The sequence below is a fragment of the Anguilla rostrata genome, chromosome 18, assembly GCF_018555375.3.
Source record: "Anguilla rostrata isolate EN2019 chromosome 18, ASM1855537v3, whole genome shotgun sequence".
Taxonomy (NCBI): domain Eukaryota; kingdom Metazoa; phylum Chordata; class Actinopteri; order Anguilliformes; family Anguillidae; genus Anguilla; species Anguilla rostrata.
The window spans coordinates 18,551,769-18,573,756 of NC_057950.1; the positions used below are offsets into that span (position 1 = coordinate 18,551,769).

General features: G+C 40.7%; 1 protein-coding gene across 1 annotated transcript; it reads left to right on the plus strand.

Annotated features, from left to right (window-relative positions):
* Positions 1 to 515: 515 nt before the first annotated feature.
* On the plus strand, positions 516 to 21,322 carry fam83b (family with sequence similarity 83 member B). Its single transcript, XM_064317780.1, has 5 exons — positions 516 to 756; positions 6,501 to 6,976; positions 9,475 to 9,639; positions 17,416 to 17,540; positions 18,254 to 21,322. Exons 2-5 carry the CDS (start codon positions 6,527 to 6,529, stop codon positions 20,298 to 20,300), a joined length of 2,787 nt encoding a protein of 928 aa, XP_064173850.1. The 5' UTR covers positions 516 to 756; positions 6,501 to 6,526; the 3' UTR covers positions 20,301 to 21,322.
* Positions 21,323 to 21,988: the final 666 nt, after the last annotated feature.

Sequence of the window (21,988 nt, forward strand, 5' to 3'; positions counted from 1 at the left end):
CCTATTCTTTATCACATTCAGCATTTTTTCTAAATAAACATTTTCTAATTAATTTTATTGCGGCAAATGTTTTATTCGTTTTCATATAATTTTTCATCATTTTAATGTCAATTTCCTGTCCTATTTATTTATGACTGCCTTACATTCAGTTGTTGTTTACAATCACCTGAGGGATAAAAAAAACAAACAAAACAAACAATTCCAAAGTCTCTACACAGGCTACCAAAGTTCAGAGGGCAGCTCATGTGTGGCTTACTTTATCAAGATTATGTGGCCTGGGTTACTGCGTCAAATTCATTTCCTTACCCTGACAAACCCAGACAGACAGACACCCTGCTGTGAACTGTGTGGGAGGTGGTGGTGCTATCTGGGTGTACTCTGTACCGCCAGATACACATGCTCACACGCAGACACACAGGCTCGTGCACGCACACACACGCGCAGGAAAAGGGGCTTGGCCAGAGATTCCAAACAGGTTTACAGCAGGGCCTGGGCTGCGAGCAGGTTTAGTCTGCCTCTATTTGCATGTGAAAACTAGTATCCACGCCCTGTTCTGAATTCCCAGGTCTACTCATGTAGGGACACTTCCGAGGAAAGTCCTTTGTTACTTTTAGGAGGGGAAAGCACTGCTGCTTCTAGAAGCATATGAGAATAATTTCAATTTATTTATTTTTTTTGACATAACATAGACATTGAAAAAAGCCACAATGTACTGGGAATTTCCATGAGGATTTGGCTGTTACTGACAAACCTAAAGTAAGTCGCTTGTAAAGACATTGTATAACATAAGTCTTCAGTGGAGCATTTTCCTTTTTTTGGGGGGGGGGGGGGGGGGGGGTTGGGGGCTAAGACTCTGGGAAGTGTTTGGAATCTTTGCGAGGCTTTGTGTGAAGGTCTGTAAATATCCCAGTGGAATGTTTGGAAGGGTTGTGAAAGTCTGAATGAAGCATCGTTGTGTTGAAAGACGATAAACCTACGCTGTGGTTTAGTGTTTATTTAATGCATCTTCATTATGCTTGTCAGAATACATTTATAAATTACAAGCAGAATTTACCAGAAGGATTTTATAATAAAAGAAAAAGGCAAGTTTTCTAAAGCAGACTTTGAAAAATGTGGTTTTTATAAGTTGTCATCGTGTAACTGGTGCTTGGGAATACAATTGAATGAATATAATTATTCTACAGCCTGACAGCTGAAAATGAGAGAAAACATTTTCAAAGTAAAGGTTGGCAGGTAAAACTATATATGCACTTTGGTTGAATATTCCATGGAGATAAACACCAAGCTATGTTTTAAATGCTTTAACTTTAAATGGAAAAACAACTTTCTTCTTGGATGCCCTTTAAAATTGTACTTAAAAAGGAATGTCAACAGAACAGCAAAATGTCTAGCAGTGGGAGGGATGGTTTTTAATAATACTTCCGTTAAATTAACTAGCTTCTAAATGGTGACATTAGAGGGGCAACTCATTAATATGATTTTTGAAGTCAGGATTTCAGCATACATTTGTGTGAGCTGTCATAAAAATCACCAGCCCATTTTTGTTTTCGTATTGGCTATTGATTTTTTGAGTGCAGAGTCCACATTTACCATGATGAAACAAATTGGCAAACCTACTTCAGCTGCTAAAAAACTGATAATGAACTGAAAACCGAAGGGTTTCTTGGGGATGCCCATTCTCAGGAAGCAGCCGGTGGATTTGTGTTTGGCTTGGACAGGCCTGCTTCTTTGCTGTTTGTTGAAATTGGCCACTCTCACACTTTCCTGCAGTGAACATTATTTGGACATTTCATACAATACTAGAACCCTTTCCTGGTGTCTGAACCTGTAATCTCCCAGTCCCTTACTGACAATGCCGCACTACTGCATGGCAGATGTCAGATTTGTGGTTCTCATAGCGTGTTCAGGATCACAAAAAGTGGGTGCTAAAATTATGAAAGGACAGTGACAATTGCAAACAATAAGCGCTTACAATGCTCTGAACAGATTTAGCCATTTTAAATGTGCGTCTGTCACCATCCTGTAAATCTGGCAAGTCTTTCAAATGTGACACCAAAACACCGCACTTTCCGGAACCTCCCCACCCTCACCAGAGGCAAGGGGTGTGTTTATGGGATAGCCACAACCGAAACAAGTCTGGCGTCAATATAAGTCAGGGCATGCCGCCTGACACACAGGGTGTAGGATGACGGTTTCTGTGTAGCGAGGCAGCCGTTGGCGCAGTGTGTGTCCTCAAAGGAAACGTAATGAGCGTGTGTGATACTCACTGTAATAAAGTAGGGCAGTGCGTCTCCTTACAGCATCGAGCACGGCACACGTGATGAGGCATAGCAGACCTCAGAGGCTGTGGAGACCCATTGGGAGCCACAGGTTTAATCCTGCCGCTGATGACTGACTGTGACACCTGACTTGGCATCCATTTCAGCTCATTGCGTAAGCCTTCATGTACGCATGTTTGATAATCACTCTGGATAAGAGTACCTGGCTAAATGTAAATGCATGAGGCTGCTCTCTGTGGATCGACACAAACTTCTCCAGCATGGTTTCTGTCGGAGTGCTCTGCCTAGCCACCCCTGGAAGCATGTGTGTTAATTGACAGGGATACTCCACAATAAAGTATTCTCTGCTGTGTAGACTAAGCTGAAGAACAATGTACGCTATAACCTATTATATTCTACTTGAATGATTCGGCCTATTGGTGACTGGCAGTGAAGACAACCATAGTTTTGCACCTCATTGCTTGCTACAGTTTGACTGTTCTTACAGTATACCACTTACTGGCATGGGCCTCATATTGGACAAGTACAAATAACACACCACCGTAGGGTATATGCAGAACAATATTCTCAGGGTTATAATGAATAAACTCTGACAGTGTTAACTGAACTCCAGCATAGGTCATATGAGTCCACCAAGGACTAAATGTTGTTTATTATAGTTAAAAAGAGTCAGGTTTGATTTTACATGGAACATTTTGGGGCGTTGGAGCTCACTGCATGCTGCTGACACACAACCCCAGGGTGCCGTCTTGTCAAACTTCATACAGCATTCAAAGGTCATGTCAGGGAAATGCTGTTTAAATAGTGCTAATGAACCGCCTAAACAAAACAACAACAAAAAAACAGTGTTCTGTTAGTACCCTACAGACAGCTGGAAGAGCTCTGTGTACTGTCATTTCTGCAGAGATCATTTTAGAAATAGAGACTCATTTTGGGTTGCTGCAGAGCCCTGCTCATAAACGATGTTGTTCCAGTTGCTTCCATTCTGCTTTTTGTCAATCACCTTGGGAAAGAGACTGATAAATATTATTTGTCACACAGGTTCTCTGTTAGATAAATAAGCCTGCTGCATTACTGCAATGCCTGCTGGGAAATTTCAGAGTCTCTGGTGAAAGAGCCGGCAGAGGAATTCACTAATAAAAAGCTGATGTGTAAACAGCAAAAGAAAACCTTATATTTCACACTTCCCATTTTCTGCCTCCACAAAACCATCATTCGTATTTTAAAAACAACATTTTTTTTGGTGTATTTGCCTTTCTAGAAAAGCAAAATATTTTACCTAGTTACTGCTTGATGGTATTGGGTGGCTCAATATGCAACAAATGCATATAGATTATATGCAAATGCATATAATATCCTACATTTTCATGGTTAAACTACATGGGCGGTGTACTGTGAAGCAAGAATATGTGGTTAGCAAGCTAACCTTAGCTTTAACCATGGGTTTTCCATATCACAAAGCTGACTCACTTTTAATTGGGGTATATTGCCGTGGTGAGTTACATTGCATTGGTGTCAGTTCTTCTAGAGATATTTTAATTATCCTGTAATTTAAGGTTTAGGAGCTCTAGAATATGCAGTTGTCACATTAGACATAAACTACAAAACAATTAGTGAGAGTTTAGAGCTTATTCCTTAGGAGTGGTAAGGTAAATACAGCACTGATAAAGTACCTGCCCCCTTCCTGATTTCCTCTATTACTGCATATTTGTCACACTGAATGGTTTCAGAGCTTCAGATAAAATGTAATATTACAAATATGAAACTGAGTAAGCACAAACACATTTTTAAAATTTTTTAATTTATTTGAAGAAAAAAGTTATCCTCATCAACCATGTGAAAAAGTAATTGATCCCTTAAACTTAATTACTGTTTGCACCACCTTTAGCGGCAATAACTGCAACCAAACATTTCCTATAATTTGATATCACTCTTTCGCATCGCTGTGGAGGAATTTGCATAATTGCTTTAATTCTTTTTTGCATAATTGCCTTAATTTGGACAAATTGGTAAATTTTCGAGCATGAAATGAATTGTTTCAGATCCTGCAAAAGCATTTATTTGGTTCAAGTCAGGACTTTGACTAGTTCAATCTAAAACCTAAATTTTGTTTGTTTTTAGCCACTCAGACGTGGACTTCCTTTAGTGTTTTGGATCATTGTCTTGCTGCATGACCCAATTATACAAACATACTCCTCAAGAATTTTCTGCTACAGTGCAAATTCATGGTTCCTTCAATAATGGCAAGTCATCCAGGTCCCAAGGTGACAAAGCACCCCACACCATCACACTAGCACCATGTTGCCTGTTGGTATGATGTTCTCACTGTGAAATTCTGTCTAGAACTTTTTGTCCCTGGGGTTTGTTGGCGGTAAGGGTGTTGATTTTTGCAACTATGATTGTTTTATGTTCTTTGGATCCATGCATTATGCTCGTCCATGTCAGTCTTTTTTCCGCACATGCGCAATACGCTGCTCGAGTACAGTCCATGCTGTACCACTGTTGGCCCATTGCTGCAGACAACGCCCCTTTTATGGGAACACGCAGAACTTGATTAACAAAGCCCATGTTCACTTAACAAGTTTATAACCACCTTTGTGATACCGGTTAAGCTCGATTGCGGTTGTTAGGTTTGGTCAAGCTGGGCTACGCAGAGAAAATCTGTGTATGTTAAGCTTCCTACTACCTACTGTACTATGCCTACATGATTAACTCAAGGTTATTTAAATGAAATTATTTGTGAGATATGTCATGCCATTTCAGGTTACATAATAATGTGAACTAGATGATATAACTAAGGCCTTACTTCTTTCTTGAAAACTTTGGTGACCGTGCAATGAAAGATTATTCACCCACCCACAGAAGACTTACAACAACAACAACGGCATCAAAACACAGTCAGACAAAAGTGGAAATATTCTATGCTCATTATACCGTATACTTTTTTACATTTAAGGATCCTTTAATGCAAACCCAGTCACAGATTGTGATCAGATTGACACATGTAAATAAGGGAACACCTCCCCTGGAATTCTGAAGCACCAGTACAACACTCCTCTGTGTTAATTGGACAGTGCATAGCAGGCAGTAATAGCAGTAATATTTAAACTCTACAATTTATATATTTTATTTCTAATTGCTTGTTTAAAACTCTTGACTTTTAATGTAAAAACACTTTACACTTTAAATATAAAAATATCAATCATCCTAGAAGGCTAGAGACTGTGCACCAGTCTCTACCATTATATATATATGTTTTATACATAGTCCCCCCATTTCAGGGCACCATAATGTTTGGGACATGCTAATGTTATGTAAATGAAAATTAAAGTACTTTGTCGCATATCCTTTGCATGCAATGCCTGCTTGAAGTCACCCATAGACATCACCAGGTACTGATTATCTTCTCTGGTGATGCTCTGCCAGTCCTGTCCTGGGTCCGAGTCCCTGGGCCTTTCTGTGTGGCGTTTGCATGTTCCCCCCTTGTCCGCATGGGTTTCCTCCGGGTACTCCGGTTCCCTCCCACAGAGCAAAGACATGCAGGTAGGCTAATTGGAGACTCTAAATTACCCATAGGTATGAGCATGTGAGTGCATGGTGTGTGTGCCCTGTGACAGATTGGCAACCTGTCCAGGGTTTCTCACACTGTGATAGGCTCCAGCACCCCCGGCGACCCTGACCAGGATAAGCGGGTATAGATAATGGATGAATGGATGGATGTTTTTATGTAGGCTATCTCTGGTATCTCACATGACTCATATGAGTATTTGTTGTTGGGCCGGACACCAGAGGAAATCACTGGACTGAACTGCCACTTAACAAGTAGCCAGTGTTATTCCCTACACAAAACTGAACAAGTCTGTACAGGCAGGAAAACATGTCTTGAACAAGCTGGAATGGACAGTATTTTTGACAGTCATATTTTTAGTCCAATTATTATTGTGTGCACAGCCTGTACCCAATTGGGCTTCACTTTACACTGTAGGCCAAACAGTTAAACAGTCAAGCAGTAATATAGTCAAACAGTCGATCGCCAAACAGTCATACAATCATACAGCCATATAGGATGGCCAAGTAAAGATACCCAAAAATGTCACATTCCTGTTATACAAGCTAAAGTAACAGCCAGACAATAAGTAAATAGAAAATTTGTGTTCGTACTACAGGCCTTATGATGACATCCTGGGGACGCTACTGACATTTCAAACTGTGTTTTCGCAGGAGGGGTGTAGCGTATCAGTGCACAGATGGAGTCCCAGCTCTCCCTTCTCTCCTCCCTGAATGGAGATCTCCGGCAGGAGGACTTCATACAGCCCCACTACAAGGAGTCCTACCGGATAGCTATCGACACCCTGGTCAGCGAAGGGCAGGAGAAGTACCAGGAGGTCCTCAAGGAAGAGCAAATTGGTGACTTTCTGTCCGAGCGGGAAATCCTCTTCATCAAGGAGCGCACCAGGCTGCCGGTCACCACCAGCAGCCCCAGCGAGGAGGTCAATGGCTGCCCCGAAAATACGTCCTCTTCTGGGACATACTGGCCCATGAACTCTGACGTGGAGACACCCGACCTGGATCTGGGTTGGCCTGAGTGCTCGAAGCTGAGCGCGGGCACCAACATCGAGCTGCTCTTCCACCCGCCCCGGCTCAACAGTCCCACCATCAAAGAGGTGATCCGGAAACAGGTTCAGGATGCTCGGCAGGTAACGTGCCCATGCTGTGTGCTTCAGTGCTTCAGACTACCTCATCATTTCAGAGCATCTGTGAGGATATGCTGCATACCCAACTCGCCTCAGCATATGAAAATGAGAACATATGGACATGTGTATACACACACACACAGTATATCTATATAGTGTTAGTGTGTGTTCAATTTATTATGTATATACAGTGAGCTCCATAATGTTTGGGACAAAGGCATGTTTTTTCCTTTCTTGATTTAGCTCTGTACTCCACAATTTTAGATTGTAATCGAACATGTTCTTAAAGTGCACATTTTCAACTTTTATTTAAGGGTATTGTTTATACACTTTGGTTTCACCATGTAAAAATCGCATGGTTAACCAAAATCAACTGTTTGGAACATCATTAAGATGAAAGAGAGCACTGGTCAGCTCAGAAATCACAAACAGCCTGGCATAGCGTAAATACAAAGAAAAATATGTCTTTGTCCCAAACGTTATGGACGGCACTGTATATATATATTTCCCCCCACGTTAATCTATAAACCAGGATTCATGTACTGGAGCAGGACCGTACCCTGTTGCTACAGCAACACCATTGTATAAAAGCCATGAGTCAGGGTCTTGGAATGAACAAATTTTACCCCGTTAGCTTTCTTATTTAAAGGGCACGCTTCAGCTTCTGCTGTTGCTTGTACTGTAGTGTTTGATAAGAAATTTAAAATATTAAATATTAATGCAAAACAAATTTTGTTATAAACTTCCTTACTTACTTTAAATGGCATAAAAATCTTATTACTAGCAACATTTTCATCATTTCCACCCAGACAGAAAAGCCAAAACCTGGACTGTCCAAGTAAGAGTCAGTGAAAGAAAAAATCCAGTTTTCAATTAAATATATTCAGCAGGTTCAGAGAAAGTTTGCAGGTTTGCAGGATGCATTAAATACTTATATCACAGGAGCAACAGGATCAACAGTTGCACTCCAAATGTATAGCCAGAATTGGAATAGCAGAGACATCAAACTGAAACTTAAATGCTGATTTGCTAATTCATCTGAAGTTCTGGTTACGTGTAGCAATACAATTCAGGATAAAAATAAATAAATAAATAAATATATTCACACAGGTACTAACCGTAACCCTAACACTCAAACAACAAAGCAATATTTTTATTTAAGCATGTGGTGGGAAGTGTTTTAATAAGCATCTCATGGCTAAATTAATAATGTGCAAGCTTTCAATCTGGATATCCAAATGGGACATTTAGAATGTTCATTCTGTGCATATGTATTCTCTCTCAGTGTAATGATATGGTCTGGTACCAAATTTGTATGTGTAACTACATTGTTTCAATAATATACCAAAAGGAATTAACATGATTATTCTCACTCATTAAATACAGTCATTTCTTTCCACCACCATGGAAAACCTTGCTATCCTTTGTTATGGGAACTTGCGCTTTCCCGAAAACACATGCATGGAGGAAATGGGTAAAGCATAGTGCAGTAATAGTAACAGAAACTTGCTGTCTGATGTCTTTGAGTATGACTCATTGACTGTGCACTGCACCAAATAACACTCAGTCAGCATTCAGAACACACAGAACACATTGCATTCACAATCTTCTTTTCAGATTTATTCAATGCCCTAATTTGACAGCATGGTGGTTCTGGTCCCAGATTATAAGGGCACCATGTAAGGACAATGCTGTTGTCATAATACAGTTAGTCACAGATGAATATTACTCATACAATAACTACTGCCGTGTAGCGTGCCGAGCCCGGGGAACAAACCTACACCATTTATTTTAAGTACATACCATTTACTTATTATATCACTAGCAGGGTTGCAATTTTTCCTTAACTAAACCATACCTTAGGTTTATACATTATTCCACTTTTTCATACCGTTGTGTACACTTCATTGATTTTCACTGGTGTCAGAGACCCTGGCATAGTAGCTGATTAATAATAAGTACATGCATTGCACACAGATTTTGCATTCTTCAACCATATATTTTCTAATTCAATCTGAAAACTCGTAGAGAGGAATACCAGTGCAAAGGGCATAAAACTGGACTCACTTCAAGGAAATTCCAGGATCTCCTGTCAGAGGATTAACTTTGAACTGAATTTATTAGTTTAGTATTTTACCATAGAACATTTACAACATTCAACCATTTTCACCTTCACTCCATCTAACATCTTAGAGCAGGTGAGTCAGACTGTCTTAACATCCAACCTGTCTTGGGCAGCAATAAGCGATTAAATAAACAGACGACCAGTGACTATCCAAATGACTTTCAAGATGCTTTTGTCTGTGAAATATAGTCTATTACATGGATAGTCAAATCTGGACCAAATCTGACCCTGGTTTTCAATTTCCCCGGGAAATTAACTGAATAATTAGTGGTACCGATTGGCCAGACACACACCTGACTTTCAGGTAAAGGAAGAGTGGACACCTCTGCCTTTGAGGGTTTTCATCACTTCGCCTGCTCTTTCCCTTTCCTCACAGGTGATTGCCGTTGCAATGGACATGTTCACAGATGCGGATATACTCAAAGAGCTCGCTGATGCCTCAGCAAGGGGAGTCGCAGTTTACATTCTTCTGGATGATTTTGGCCTCCAAAGCTTTCTCACTATGGCAGAGAAGCAGGACATCCAGATACAGAGACTAAGGGTAAGATTAGGATTCATTCCTTCATTCTTTCATCCATTCATTCACTCATTTCTGCGCCTGGAAGAGATAACAATTTCAACCGGGACATGCTTTCTATTGTTGTTTCATTGGCCAATCGCATGATTTAAACCCTTGCTTACACAGAGACCCATGGATTCTGGTCTATTGTGAGATGAGGCAGAATGTGGCCTGTTCCTGCTATAGGAAGGGAATGTTATTCACAGTATTGTGGAAAAGGAACCCCACAGTGTGATCCATTAAGATTCACGTTCAAAACCAACATATTTCAGTACAATACCTGCCTTCATATTTCTATAGACCTCATTGTACATCACCAGAGCTTTCATCTGATGTGTGTTCTGGAATAATTCTGTGTAAGGTTCAGGTACAGTAATGATGAATAACTCCCTGTGCTAATTGACAGTAGAAGAAAAAATGTTTCTGTACCCAAGTTTATTGTTTGAATTTCATAAATATTTGATTAAAACATATAGCTCTTAAGATCAATGCTGGTTCCCCAATTTGTTTGGGAAAAAAAGGGGGGAGGGTTAGACAGTCCAAAAAGTGTAACCTCCAATGAGGGAAGTATTGTGTGCTGATGCCTTTGGGACTGTGACAGAATGTAAGCCTGCCCCCCCCCTCCCCAAGCCTAGTTATACTCAGCAACAAACTCTTTACAATACACATGAAGAGGGAGTCAGGGTTTGATGAATCATGTGAGCATTTGCATGTCCTTTAGTTAGAAGTTCACACAGCTGTTTTTCACCATTCCCTGAAACAAAAAGCAAAACACAGATCACGTCATACACATCATAACTTCATGAGAGACACTTACAGGCTTAGACTAGATTGAAGTAGTGCATGTTAGTATGCTACCCGCGTTTTACTTGCTTGTGTCCCAGCACACAGAAATAAAAATCAGCGTAAATAACGATGCAATGCGTGTATGTTAGATTTAACATACGGAATTGATATTGCCAAGCATTAGAACAGACAGGTTGAGTGCTCATGCATAGGTTCAGTATTCCTCCCGGAAGGTCCTAGGGTGCTGAATCTAGCCTAGACGACAAACAGTGACATGTCACCCTCACACGATATGTAATGCATCCATCATGCCATTGAACATGCATCTCATGCATGTTACAGATCATGCACATTTCACATGCTTTGCCAATTCCGCTGTTTTCATCTTAAAACATAAAACACTCGCATCAGTCTCCAAGTTACTGAAGCTTTGACTTGATTAAGGTTCTCTTCAAACCATCTCAAAACAAAAATTGATTTTAATGACCCGAACAACCCATAAAGACAAATACGTACAGCCAAGTAGAACAACAAGTTTGTCTAATGAATGCCAAATTTATTCATTGCAGTGTTTTTACCTATCCTTTGGGTGATCCTTAAGGATCAGACATTGCCCGTCTTTTTTCACCCTACTTGTCCAAGTGTAAGCCCAGTGTAGATAATATATTCTGTAGGAGTGCATAATCTTCAAGTGAGGTAGCAGTAATTATTGCTTAAATGAAGATGAAAAATTTCACATCACACACAAGAAGTGCTCTCAACATACAGCTGAGATTATAAGTTATTTTGGCAGGCATAAAATACAAAGTTCATAATTACCTTATTTGTCAGGAGTGATTTAACTCAAAATAAATTGAAATGAAACAGCTTTTATATTCAAAATGGAAACGTACTGCATTTTATAAAGGTACCATCATTTATTTATTTCATTTGCATATAAATTCATTGGCTATTTAGTTATGTACACCTATCTAGTACATGGATTCAGCAAGGTGCTGGATTTTGGTCCATGCTCACTCAATAGCATCATGTCTTACAGATTTTTCAGCCACAGATTCACACTGTAAATGTTCTGTTCCACCTCATCCCAAAGGTGCTCTTTTGGATTGTGATCTGAGGACTGTGCAGGCCATTGGAGTAAACTGAAGTCACTGTCACATTTGTGTAACCAGCTTGAAATGTGTGTGCATTGTGACATTGTGCATTATCTTGCTGGAAGTATCCATTTGAAAAGGGTGGACTGCGGCCATAAAGGTATGGTCAATAACAATGCTTAGATATACTGTGGCGTTCAAATGATGCTCAATCGGTATTAAGGGGCCTAACTTGGAGAAAACATTCTCCACACCATTACACCACCGTCTTCCTGCACCACTGACACAAGGCAGGATGGATCCATGGATTCATGATGTTCTACACCAAATCCTGATCCTATGTCTGTATGATGCAGCATAAAGGGAGATTTCTTAGACCAGGCGACCTTTTTCCAATCTTCAATCTTCCAGTTTAGGTGAATAACAATAATAATAATAATAATATGTCAAAGTAATATGACATCACTGCATTTCTCATACATTCTGCTGTTAGATTTCTGCTATATAACTTCACAGAAAGATATGCTTTTACATCTATTGAGCTAATTACAGGCGATGCAGATAGCACCTCCACCTGTGAGATGCAGTTGCTAACTGAACAGTGGCAGATGCTACTTACTTTTAGAGATGTATATCCCTAACTGTGAGAATACCAAGAGGAAAACAAATTCCATCAAATACGTTATCTAATTACGTGAAAGGTTATACGGCAATATATATAGCACATTCCTCAGGGTTCCTGTATTACAAATTTCAAAATTTACTGTCTTGTATTTTAAATTGATCTGTTATCACAGCTGTCTCTAAATGGCTTGCAATGTCTATTGTATCTCCTGAGTGTGTTCAGCAGCTAAATTGGAGGTTTTCTGAAAATATCTTAAAAGTTTTCCATCTGTGTACTTTTTCCAAGACACAGTGCAACTACTGGTGGGCATGCCATTCTTATATAACCATTATCTGCTTAAGGGTTCGAATGTAAATGTAAATGAGTCATTCACAGTCTTGAAATTCATTGCAGTAATTACATGGTTCAGAGCTTTATTAGTAGGATGACCACTGAGATACCTGGAGGAAAATCAGCAGAAGTCATTTAGAGAAACAAAGTTGAGAGAACCTGCAATTAGAGTTGAGCTCATATCATAGATACAATGCAAAATAAAAACTAAGCAAAAATAATTTAAAATATGAAAGCTTCATTATTTCAACATGCATGTCATGCATGCATTTATTTTAGACACTCCATCTGGGCTCACCTTTCAGCCAAATGTTGGTTTCGCAATGGGCTGTCCTGGCAGGTGTATTCTGACTGGTGAATCCAAAAAATGATTTATTGGACACATTAGCATAATTGTAGAAACTGGTTTTTTGACCTTTAAGATTTGGATGGTTGCTTTTCTTAGTGACGATCTGAGGAACACAAGGCAACGATTGTGTGAGAGATTGTGTGGCCAATCAACTGTGTCCAAGCAGGCTCTGAGGGCCCGAGATTGGCAGGTCATTATGTGGGCGCATTTTTATTACATTTTATTCATTTATTCATGTATTGTAATATTAGACCACTAAAAAATTCCAAGATTTTCTGCCACCTACCTTTATTAACATTGCTGGCTTTCAAGCAATTGGTTTTAAAAAAAATAAAATAATCTAATTTCAAAAAGATACAAATTGAAATGTCAGAAGTGGGAAGGCGCCAGTGAATTCCTGGAAAAAACTTTTGCTTGTTATAAGTGATTTTATGTTGATTATTATGTGTGATATAATGCAAGACGAGTATATCACACTCATTCCAAATTCCAAAACATAACACCAATGACCCTTTGTCAACTGACATCTGAATTGTGTAAATTTCAGTCAAAATAATTTTATTAGGTTCCTTTTGCAATCTAGTGGAAATGTTTACCACGACAACCCAGACTACAGTATGAATCTTATCCCTAACCATTAAAATGTCAAAATATGTGCTTCTAATATGCAACTGAGCTTCAGCAAATGGGCATGTTTTAATAACTTGATTTATAACAAATGGTCTTATGGCAAACGCAGACTAAAACCTAGCTATGTTTGCTGTTGAAAATAAGAAATTGCTCAGACCATCTTCTGAAACCTGCCTTTGTGCAGTGCAAGCACCTAATACCTACATCCAGAGGGTCATTTTACAAAACAGTAATTTAATGGGCGGTTCAGGTCAGAAGCTGTGATTTCGGGCATTCGTCATGCTGTGATTCTGAAGTTAAAAAAACCAAAAAAAAAAAAAACCTCCAGAGTAAGTATGACTATTTAGGATGCTGTGTATGCAACTATAGGGCATTTTCAACAAAATCAGAATAACTTGAAAGATTTGAAAGGTAGCAGACACTGATGTACAAAGCATTGGACTCTACGGTTGTGGGAGCAGACTGGGTTTCACTGACTGGTGTACAAATTGAGATAAAGGTTTTGCTAGCAGATGACTGTAACTGCAATCCCCATATCCTTTTTTCATATCAGCCAGCATGGAGCTGATGGGGAATAACAGGGAAAGCATCCCTGGGGCACTAGCAGATCCAGGGGACCCCTGGAGGTGGGGGCATATGTGTGTCTTTATGTGCAGGGTGGCCCTTTCTCATTATTTTTCCATGCACAAATCATTTCTAAATCAATCTGTCCCAACCTGCACTGGCACAGTCTGCTGCTCTAAATCCACATAGCCTTGGGCTCATTGTCACAGCTTGGGAAGGATTTATAAATATTCATTGCCCTTGACTTTATATGTTCATTTCATATGTATGGTATGCCCAATTCTAGCCATGCATTACATGTTTGAAAATGAAATAACAAGAGCATGCAGTGCAGCACTTGCCACCCCCAAACTTTCCTGTACAATGATGATATACTGATAATATGCTGATATACATCATACAGATAATGATAGTGATATAGGTTATACTGATAAAAAATGAGTGTAAAAGTTTTTTAAAAAAAGAATCTGGGTAAATTTCTCTCAGTGGCCTCTCAATGAAAGAAAGAATAATGAAAATGTAAAAAGAAACCCAGACACATTTTTATTCTGATTTTGAAACAGGTTTCATTAATATGCATTTCTAAAGATAACAATATGAACAGTAAGAAGACTGCAGACACATTATGGCCTGAACAATAATGGCAGTGGAGTGTACTTTTCAATAAAAGAGGCAGGTGAAATAAAATTGTTTGTTACAAGAGGGGTTTCTTGTTGGAAATTGCCTCAGAATACAAATCATATGAATGTCAAAAAAAACATGCCGAAAAGACCATCTATAATTAGAAAACATATAATGACACTAAACGTGCCATAGTCGCGGGGCAAGGCAGACATACATTTTACAGAAAAAATGTGGCTGGATTATACCCCTGTAGCATGTCTCCTAAACCAAACTAGCAACTGGCCTATTGTGGTTACCAAGGTTATTGCATTTCAGTTTCTCAACAGTCATTTACCATACATTAATTTGAGGCAGGATCATGCATTGCACCCTGAGTTATATTTTACTTTCCCTGCACATTTGTGATCACTTGTAAGGGAAAAGAGGACATCGCACTCGCAAAGAAAAAAGAGGTTAGGATATCAGGCACACTAGTTGGCAGCATCTTCCAAAAAACAAAAAAACAAAACATGTATCCCAGCTAAACCCCTCGTCTGGGAGCCAATCGCTAGGTTTCTTGTTATGTAAAACCTGGGAAATATGCATGTGGAGTTAGGACTGCTAAGTTTGTATTTGACAGAATTTTTGTTGATTTTAATACAATGAGCTTGGTAGCCAACTGACATTTTCTTTTATGATTTATTTTTAACAAAATAATTTTGTTAAAAAGACAGACATATTCAATCACAGGAGCAGTCAAAGTGTGAGTTTGTTTTTTGACCTAAACTGTCAACTGGCATATAACAACAGGTGTTCTCTAAGGTCACATAAATGTGACTACTGTCAAATACAAAACCTAGCAGGCCTGACTGCACAAACAGGTTTCACATTACCGGTGTTATGCTTTAGATAAAACGCTCAATAACCAAAGCAATTAAATGTTCACTCACTCAATAAATTACGCAATAGTTTAATGACTGCCTAAGAGCTTACCTGAAACTGAGAACTGGATGGGAAATCACACAACAACAGGGTCAATAAAAGAGTTTCTGGAGTGTTCAGTAGTGCCAAACTGGGACCAAGTACCTCATTTACTTACATGTCTAACACTTTTTGGTTTGGTACTGGTGCATGGGCATATCTCAAGCCCTTTTTACACATGGAGCCTTAGCCCAAAATGCTACAGAACTTTACCATGTAAGAATCATGTGTAAGTGAGAGCAGGAATTGCTCTGGAAATTTTTCGGTTCAAGACCTACAGTAAGAACCGTAATATTTTACAATATCTGTTTCAAAATAAATGTGATGGTGAATGTAGTTACACTGCATTAAAGTAATAAAACTGTACAAATAGGATCACCAGCTATCAAATTAAAAGTGCCTTAAGTTTAATGTGAATAGATAAAAGGAGAATATTTAATTTTATGGCTCTATTTTTATGTCATTATCACCATTTTATGTAATTTCATTTTGGTGTTGAATATATCATTCAGTCGTTTTTATTTAATCTATTCCCTATTTAATTTAATAGAGTTTTATTGGATTCATAATCATTTGTTCATTTTTTTGTTAATTTCACATAATAGTCTTCTTTGTCTGAATTAATTAATATTTCTGGTCTCGATGGCGCAAAAAGAAAAACTGTGTGTGCGCGCGTCCATGCTTGTGTGTGTGTGTCTGTGTGTGTGCATGTGCGTGTGTGCCTACGTGCCTGTGTGTGTGTGTTTGTGTGTGTGATGCTATGTGTGTGTGTGGTCGTGTGTGTGCATGTGCGTGTGTGCCTACGTGCCTCTGTGTGTGTGTTTGTGTGTGTGTATGCCTTTGTGTGGTTTGAAATATGAAAGTTTATTACTCACCAATTACAAAATAATAATAACAATAATAATAAAAAAGTATGTTGCTTAAACACATTTATATTACAAAATGATAGCTTGAAGGCTTCAAGAGTTATTCATTTAATGCACACGTTCAGCCAGCTTTACCTCTCTTCTTCTTAGCCTTAGCCGACAGGTGTATGTGTCAGCTTTCAAATACTTCAACTGATATTCAATGAATGATGATAAAGGACAGATCACCACACCCAATATGTTTTCTCCTAATTGCTTTGGTAAATTTACCTAGCAAACCAAATAATAAAACTATTTTTATAGACAGCTTCTTTAGTGAGAACCCTGGTAAGTAGCTGCATTGACAGCAAACATGGAGTTAACATTCAAAAAGTCCTATCCTACATTTCTGAATGAATTTAACCAGATAGTAAGCAAAGGGGTGGGCTTGTTGTCTGAGGATGAAAGTAACTATGACTGGAGACTCTCTGCACAGAACCTTTGTCCTGACACTCTCATAAATGACTCCATTAGCCCCTCCCCTTGGTGCAACTGCCTTCCTCTGAGGTACAGGAGTGACAGATGAATTTCCAAAGGCAATAAACACTTCACCCAGGATTACAATAAGGATAGGAATGATGTGCATGGTCTTCTGATATCGAAACCAGGGAGGAACTCTCCACCAATCACAGAGCACATTGATAACAAAAATAAAACAAACCACAGCAGTGGTAAATGGTGAAAACCCTCTTTCCATATTCTCAGCGATAAAGTAATCCTGGAAGCATAGTCAGAAAAAAAATCTGTTTCTACTAACTTGATTGGTAGGTTCTTCTGGTCTCTTTAGGAAAAGCGAAAACAAAGTTGTTCCTATTTCCTATGCTTGTCATGCACCTGCACTTTTGGCTGCTGTAAATGACCCAAGAGCACTGTCCTTGTTTTTGGTTGCAGAACATGAGAGTGCGCACGGTGAAAGGACATGAGTACCTCTGCCGATCTGGAGCTCGATTTCACGGGGCGATGGAACAGAAGTTTCTATTGGTGGACTGCCAGACTGTGCTGTTTGGCTCATACAGGTATTTGTAAGACCCTTCCTAAAGCCACTTGAATACAAAATTGAGCCCTAAAATCATACCTATCCAACTGCTTGTATAAGTCAAAAATCTAAATGTTGTTTCTTGAGTTGTCAAATTATGAAGAAAAAATTGAGCTTGCTGTTTATGATGTTTTGTTGACAATCTATCATTATGAATTGATGAATGCCCTTTTGAAAAATGTAAAATGTCAGTGTATGAATGCTGTGTTCTAGAAGCCATATTACTTCCCTTTGAGGAATGTGTGCTTGTATGTGTGTGTGTATGCACGCCTGTGTGTTTGTGTGTGTGTGTGTGTCAGAGAAAGACTGAATGTATAAGTATGTATCCAGTTCAGTCACTCAGTGCGTCAATGAGTGAGACAGGATTTTCAAAAAAGTAGGAAATTCATCATGCCAGTAACATATTTATTATTAAATTTTCTTTCGTTATTTTTTACCCCACACGTCATTGGACATCACAAATCACTTGTCAAGTCTAAGGAGGCTGGGACACATTACTCTCCAAAATGCATAAATCACAGTACAATGCCCTCTTGACAAAATCTCTCTAAATGGCAATAATGAATTAATGACCCTTTGAATGAAGGATTTCTGAAATCTTCATTTTCAATAAATGGACAAAATGAAGGCTCCATTAGACTCCACTGCAGTGATATTGATCTCTCTCTCTCTCTCTCTCTCTCGCTCTCTAAGCTTCACATGGTCATTTGAGAAGATCCACCTCAGTATGGTGCAGGTGATCACAGGTCAGCTGGTGCAGCTGTATGACGAGGAGTTCCGGACTCTTTTCGCTCGCTCCACCGTTCCGGCCGTGCTCTGCCCCGCGGAGGGCCGGGCCAATGGGCACGGCCCGGCGCCGGGGTTCAAGACCCAGTGTGGCCAGGCCTTCGAGAGGAGCGACCAACTGAGGCACACACTGGACACGGTCTACATGAAGGCCTGCGGAAAAGGGGTGAGGGAGGAGGAGCCGCTCGACAGGCTGCCTGCGGAGCCGAGGCCCGCGTACAACCACGGCGCTAACGGCCGCGGCCGCCCTCAGCACCTGCAGCCCCCTGACGCGCTGGGCTTCCTGAAGAGGCACAGCTATGCGGGGGAGAGGCAGGAGGCCTCCTTCGTCCCCACCCACCCCAAGTACGGCGCCAGCAACTGGAACGTGTCCGGAGAGGGGGCTCAATGGCATGCGACTCCCGGAAGAAACGAACACTTCTCCAGGGGCATGGGGGACCCCCTGCAGGTGCCCAAGCTGGGACAGGTGTACGGGAGAGGCAACGCCAACTTGCGCCAGTCCTTCCATGGCAACGACAAGCACATTCTCTCCATGCAGCAGAACCTGCCCAGCCTGGACCGCACCACTAAGTCTTTCCTTCGCACCTGGCGGATCGAGTCGTACCTCAACAACAAAGACGTGCCCTTGGGGGAGTCCACAGACTACCTGGACCAGTACGAGGCGCTGGACAGCAAGCCCAACTCCTACATGTCCTCACGCCTGCGATCCTCCATTATCTTCACATCCACCATCCCCGAGCAGCCGGAGACCAACAGCAACTCGCACAACTCCTCTGGCGCGATGCCCTTCAACGCGCCCGCCGCCACGCCCTTTTACTCCTCCATGCAGTGGCAGCCCACCTCGCAGATGGACAACAGGATGAGGCAGGACGAGTATATGATGAAGAGGCGGAGCCTGCAGATTCTGGAAGACCCTCGAAATAATCTGGGCATCCCAGGTCGGGATGCATACCATACCTCATACACCAGCCTGGGACGTGCCAAGGGGGGTCTGTCGCAGAAAAGCCCGGATGTCCTCCAAGAGGACATGTATAAACGGCACAGTGTGGCTGATCCCAGGATGAACATGCAGTACAGTGGCAGTGAAGAGCCTCTGCCCAGGCATGGGTACGGCTTGGCAGGGCGGGGCCTGGGTGAGAGACGGGCTCTGGACGACCGAGGGGCTGGAATGCAGCGTCCGTCCTGCAACCTCAAGGAAGACAAGAGGTCCGTCTCCCACTACAACGTCAAGGAGGCGGAGATCAATAGCTTCCAGCCCCAGATGTGGCAAGAGCCGCCGTCCAGGACCGTGTCGGTTTCGGCCCTCAGCGTGAGCGAGAAGGAACCCCTGCCCAAGTCCCCTAATCTGGGCTCGCCGCGTTTCTTCAAAAAGAGCACCAAGAAAATAAAATCGCTGCTCAACATACCGGAGAAAAAGGGCAGCTCGTCTCATAACAAATCTGGGTCCAACCTGAAAGCAGAAGGCAGCTCGGACACCCTGATATCCGAGGACCAGGGACAGGCACCGGGGAAGGAGAGGGGCGTTTACCTCTCCGTGAAGGAAAACCACTTCTCCAGTAATGCGGGAAAGTCATCTTCTCCGCGTTTCAGCACAGAGGACCTGGAACAAAACGGCGCCACCCCTTGGCGGGGGACGCACATGACCAGAGTCCAAAAAGACCAGTCAAGCCTGGGTGTGGAGCCCAGACCCAGAAGCCAGAGAGAGAATCATCTGTACACCCGCTTTGAACCTTTCTGTGCCTTGGAGAAGAAGCAACCTCCTTCAGATCATTTGAGGAAGCTCACCACCCACGCGCAAGCTTCGGAGAGCTCAAGGACTGTCCTCAGCCACACTAGAGGGAGCCCTCCTGGGGAACTCTACAGCAGCTCAGGGACTCACACACACACAACTCCCCATGACAATAAGCTAGGCCGCTTCATACAGCGCGTGGGACATTTACTTCATAAAAAATAAGTGAGGAGTCAAATTACCCAGGACAAGCAGAAGGGTTTCTGCGGTGCTAAAAGAGGGAGACAATTTTGCACCCAGATTAGGGAATGCAACAACCACTTTATCTTCATAAAAGCCACATAAATATATTTATTTTCAGAATTATTAATGTTTACATTGAGAAATGAACCATCCCCGACCCTGCTCCCAGTTTATTAAAAAAGGAAAACATATTTGCTCACAAACCATACAAACAGCCCATGGGTTAAATCTAGTCTACAGTTAGCGGTGATTCTATGTAGTTAGTAATTAAATCATTATTTTTGGAACACTACCAAATAAGAAGGTAGGGGGACTGGAATTTGTTTCCTCAGTTTTAGCAGGATCTCCCATGGTATATGTACAGTAATACTGCCTTCAGTTATCTCTGTAGGAGTCAGAGAAAATAAACCCGATCTGTGGTGTCTGCAGTTATGCTTGCACATCCAGGTGTTTAGTACAGTAGCACCATTAATTCATCTCTGTAGAACTAATGTTACACTGGAAATTAGGATGGGCGCTATATGGGTGGAAACAACACACACGCACACATCTCTAAACCAGATTTTAAGCAAAACATTTGAATAAATGTCATTTGAATAAATGTTCTTTTGAGAACAAACACGTTGGATCTCAGCCCAGTTGGTTCACACATTGTGGAGACACTGCACACTCTCTGAAACATATACCCAGCTGTTTTTCTACTGCCACTGCAGGTAGTCGTGTCCTCTGAAGAAATGATTAGTGTTTGCTTGCTGTGCATGTCATGTATTTGTTTGTTTTTTTAGCAACACACGTTTAAAGCAAAGAATGATGGAAGGCCAGATGCATCATACTTCTCTACCTCTGTAAGTTTAATTCACAAGGTTTTGGTTTTAAGGTATTCGTGCTTCAAAATCCTCCACTGCAAGGAATGGCCAGTGTATTAAAGAATATTAAAATAAATATTGCATAAATACATTAAAGAAAGATTGTCATTGTATTGTTAACCCTCCTGTTCTGTTCATTTTTTAGGTAGAGCAAAAATGTTCCCGGGTCAATCCCCATACAGGGGGGGTTTGCAAATACATGAAATGAACCATTTTCATTTAAAATGTTGATTACACTAATTAAGGCCAGTAGAAAAGTTTCATACTGAAAATAATTTAAGTATTTTCCTGATTTTCAAACTTAAAAGGGTCAATTTGACCCGCAACATAACAGGAGGGTTAATAGCAAACTAAGAAAATAGTGAAACACCTTCAGTAATGGCAAACATAGCAATTATATCATTAAGATGTAATTACGCAACAATTACAAATGCATGAAGATAATAAACAGTTTGTCAAATCTAATTTGAGCAAATGAAATTATCCAGTTAATTTGCTTGACAGCAAGGAGCCAATGGTGTATAAGAGGACAATTATTCATTGTGCATGCATATTGTCATTGGCTAACAAAGTATGACAAATGATATCCAAATCCTTTGATTTTCAATTTAGTGTCATATTGGAATAGCAGCCACACTGCAAATATATTAAATGTACCAGAGGAAGCTAGAAGAGAAGTTTGGGAGGGGCTGCTGTGCAGATGCATATACGGTGATCTCTATTTGTCATTGGCTTTTTGAAGAGGGAGTTCTGTACGGCTGTCAATATGATGTCACACAAGTAAGCCAAATGGCTAACTGACAC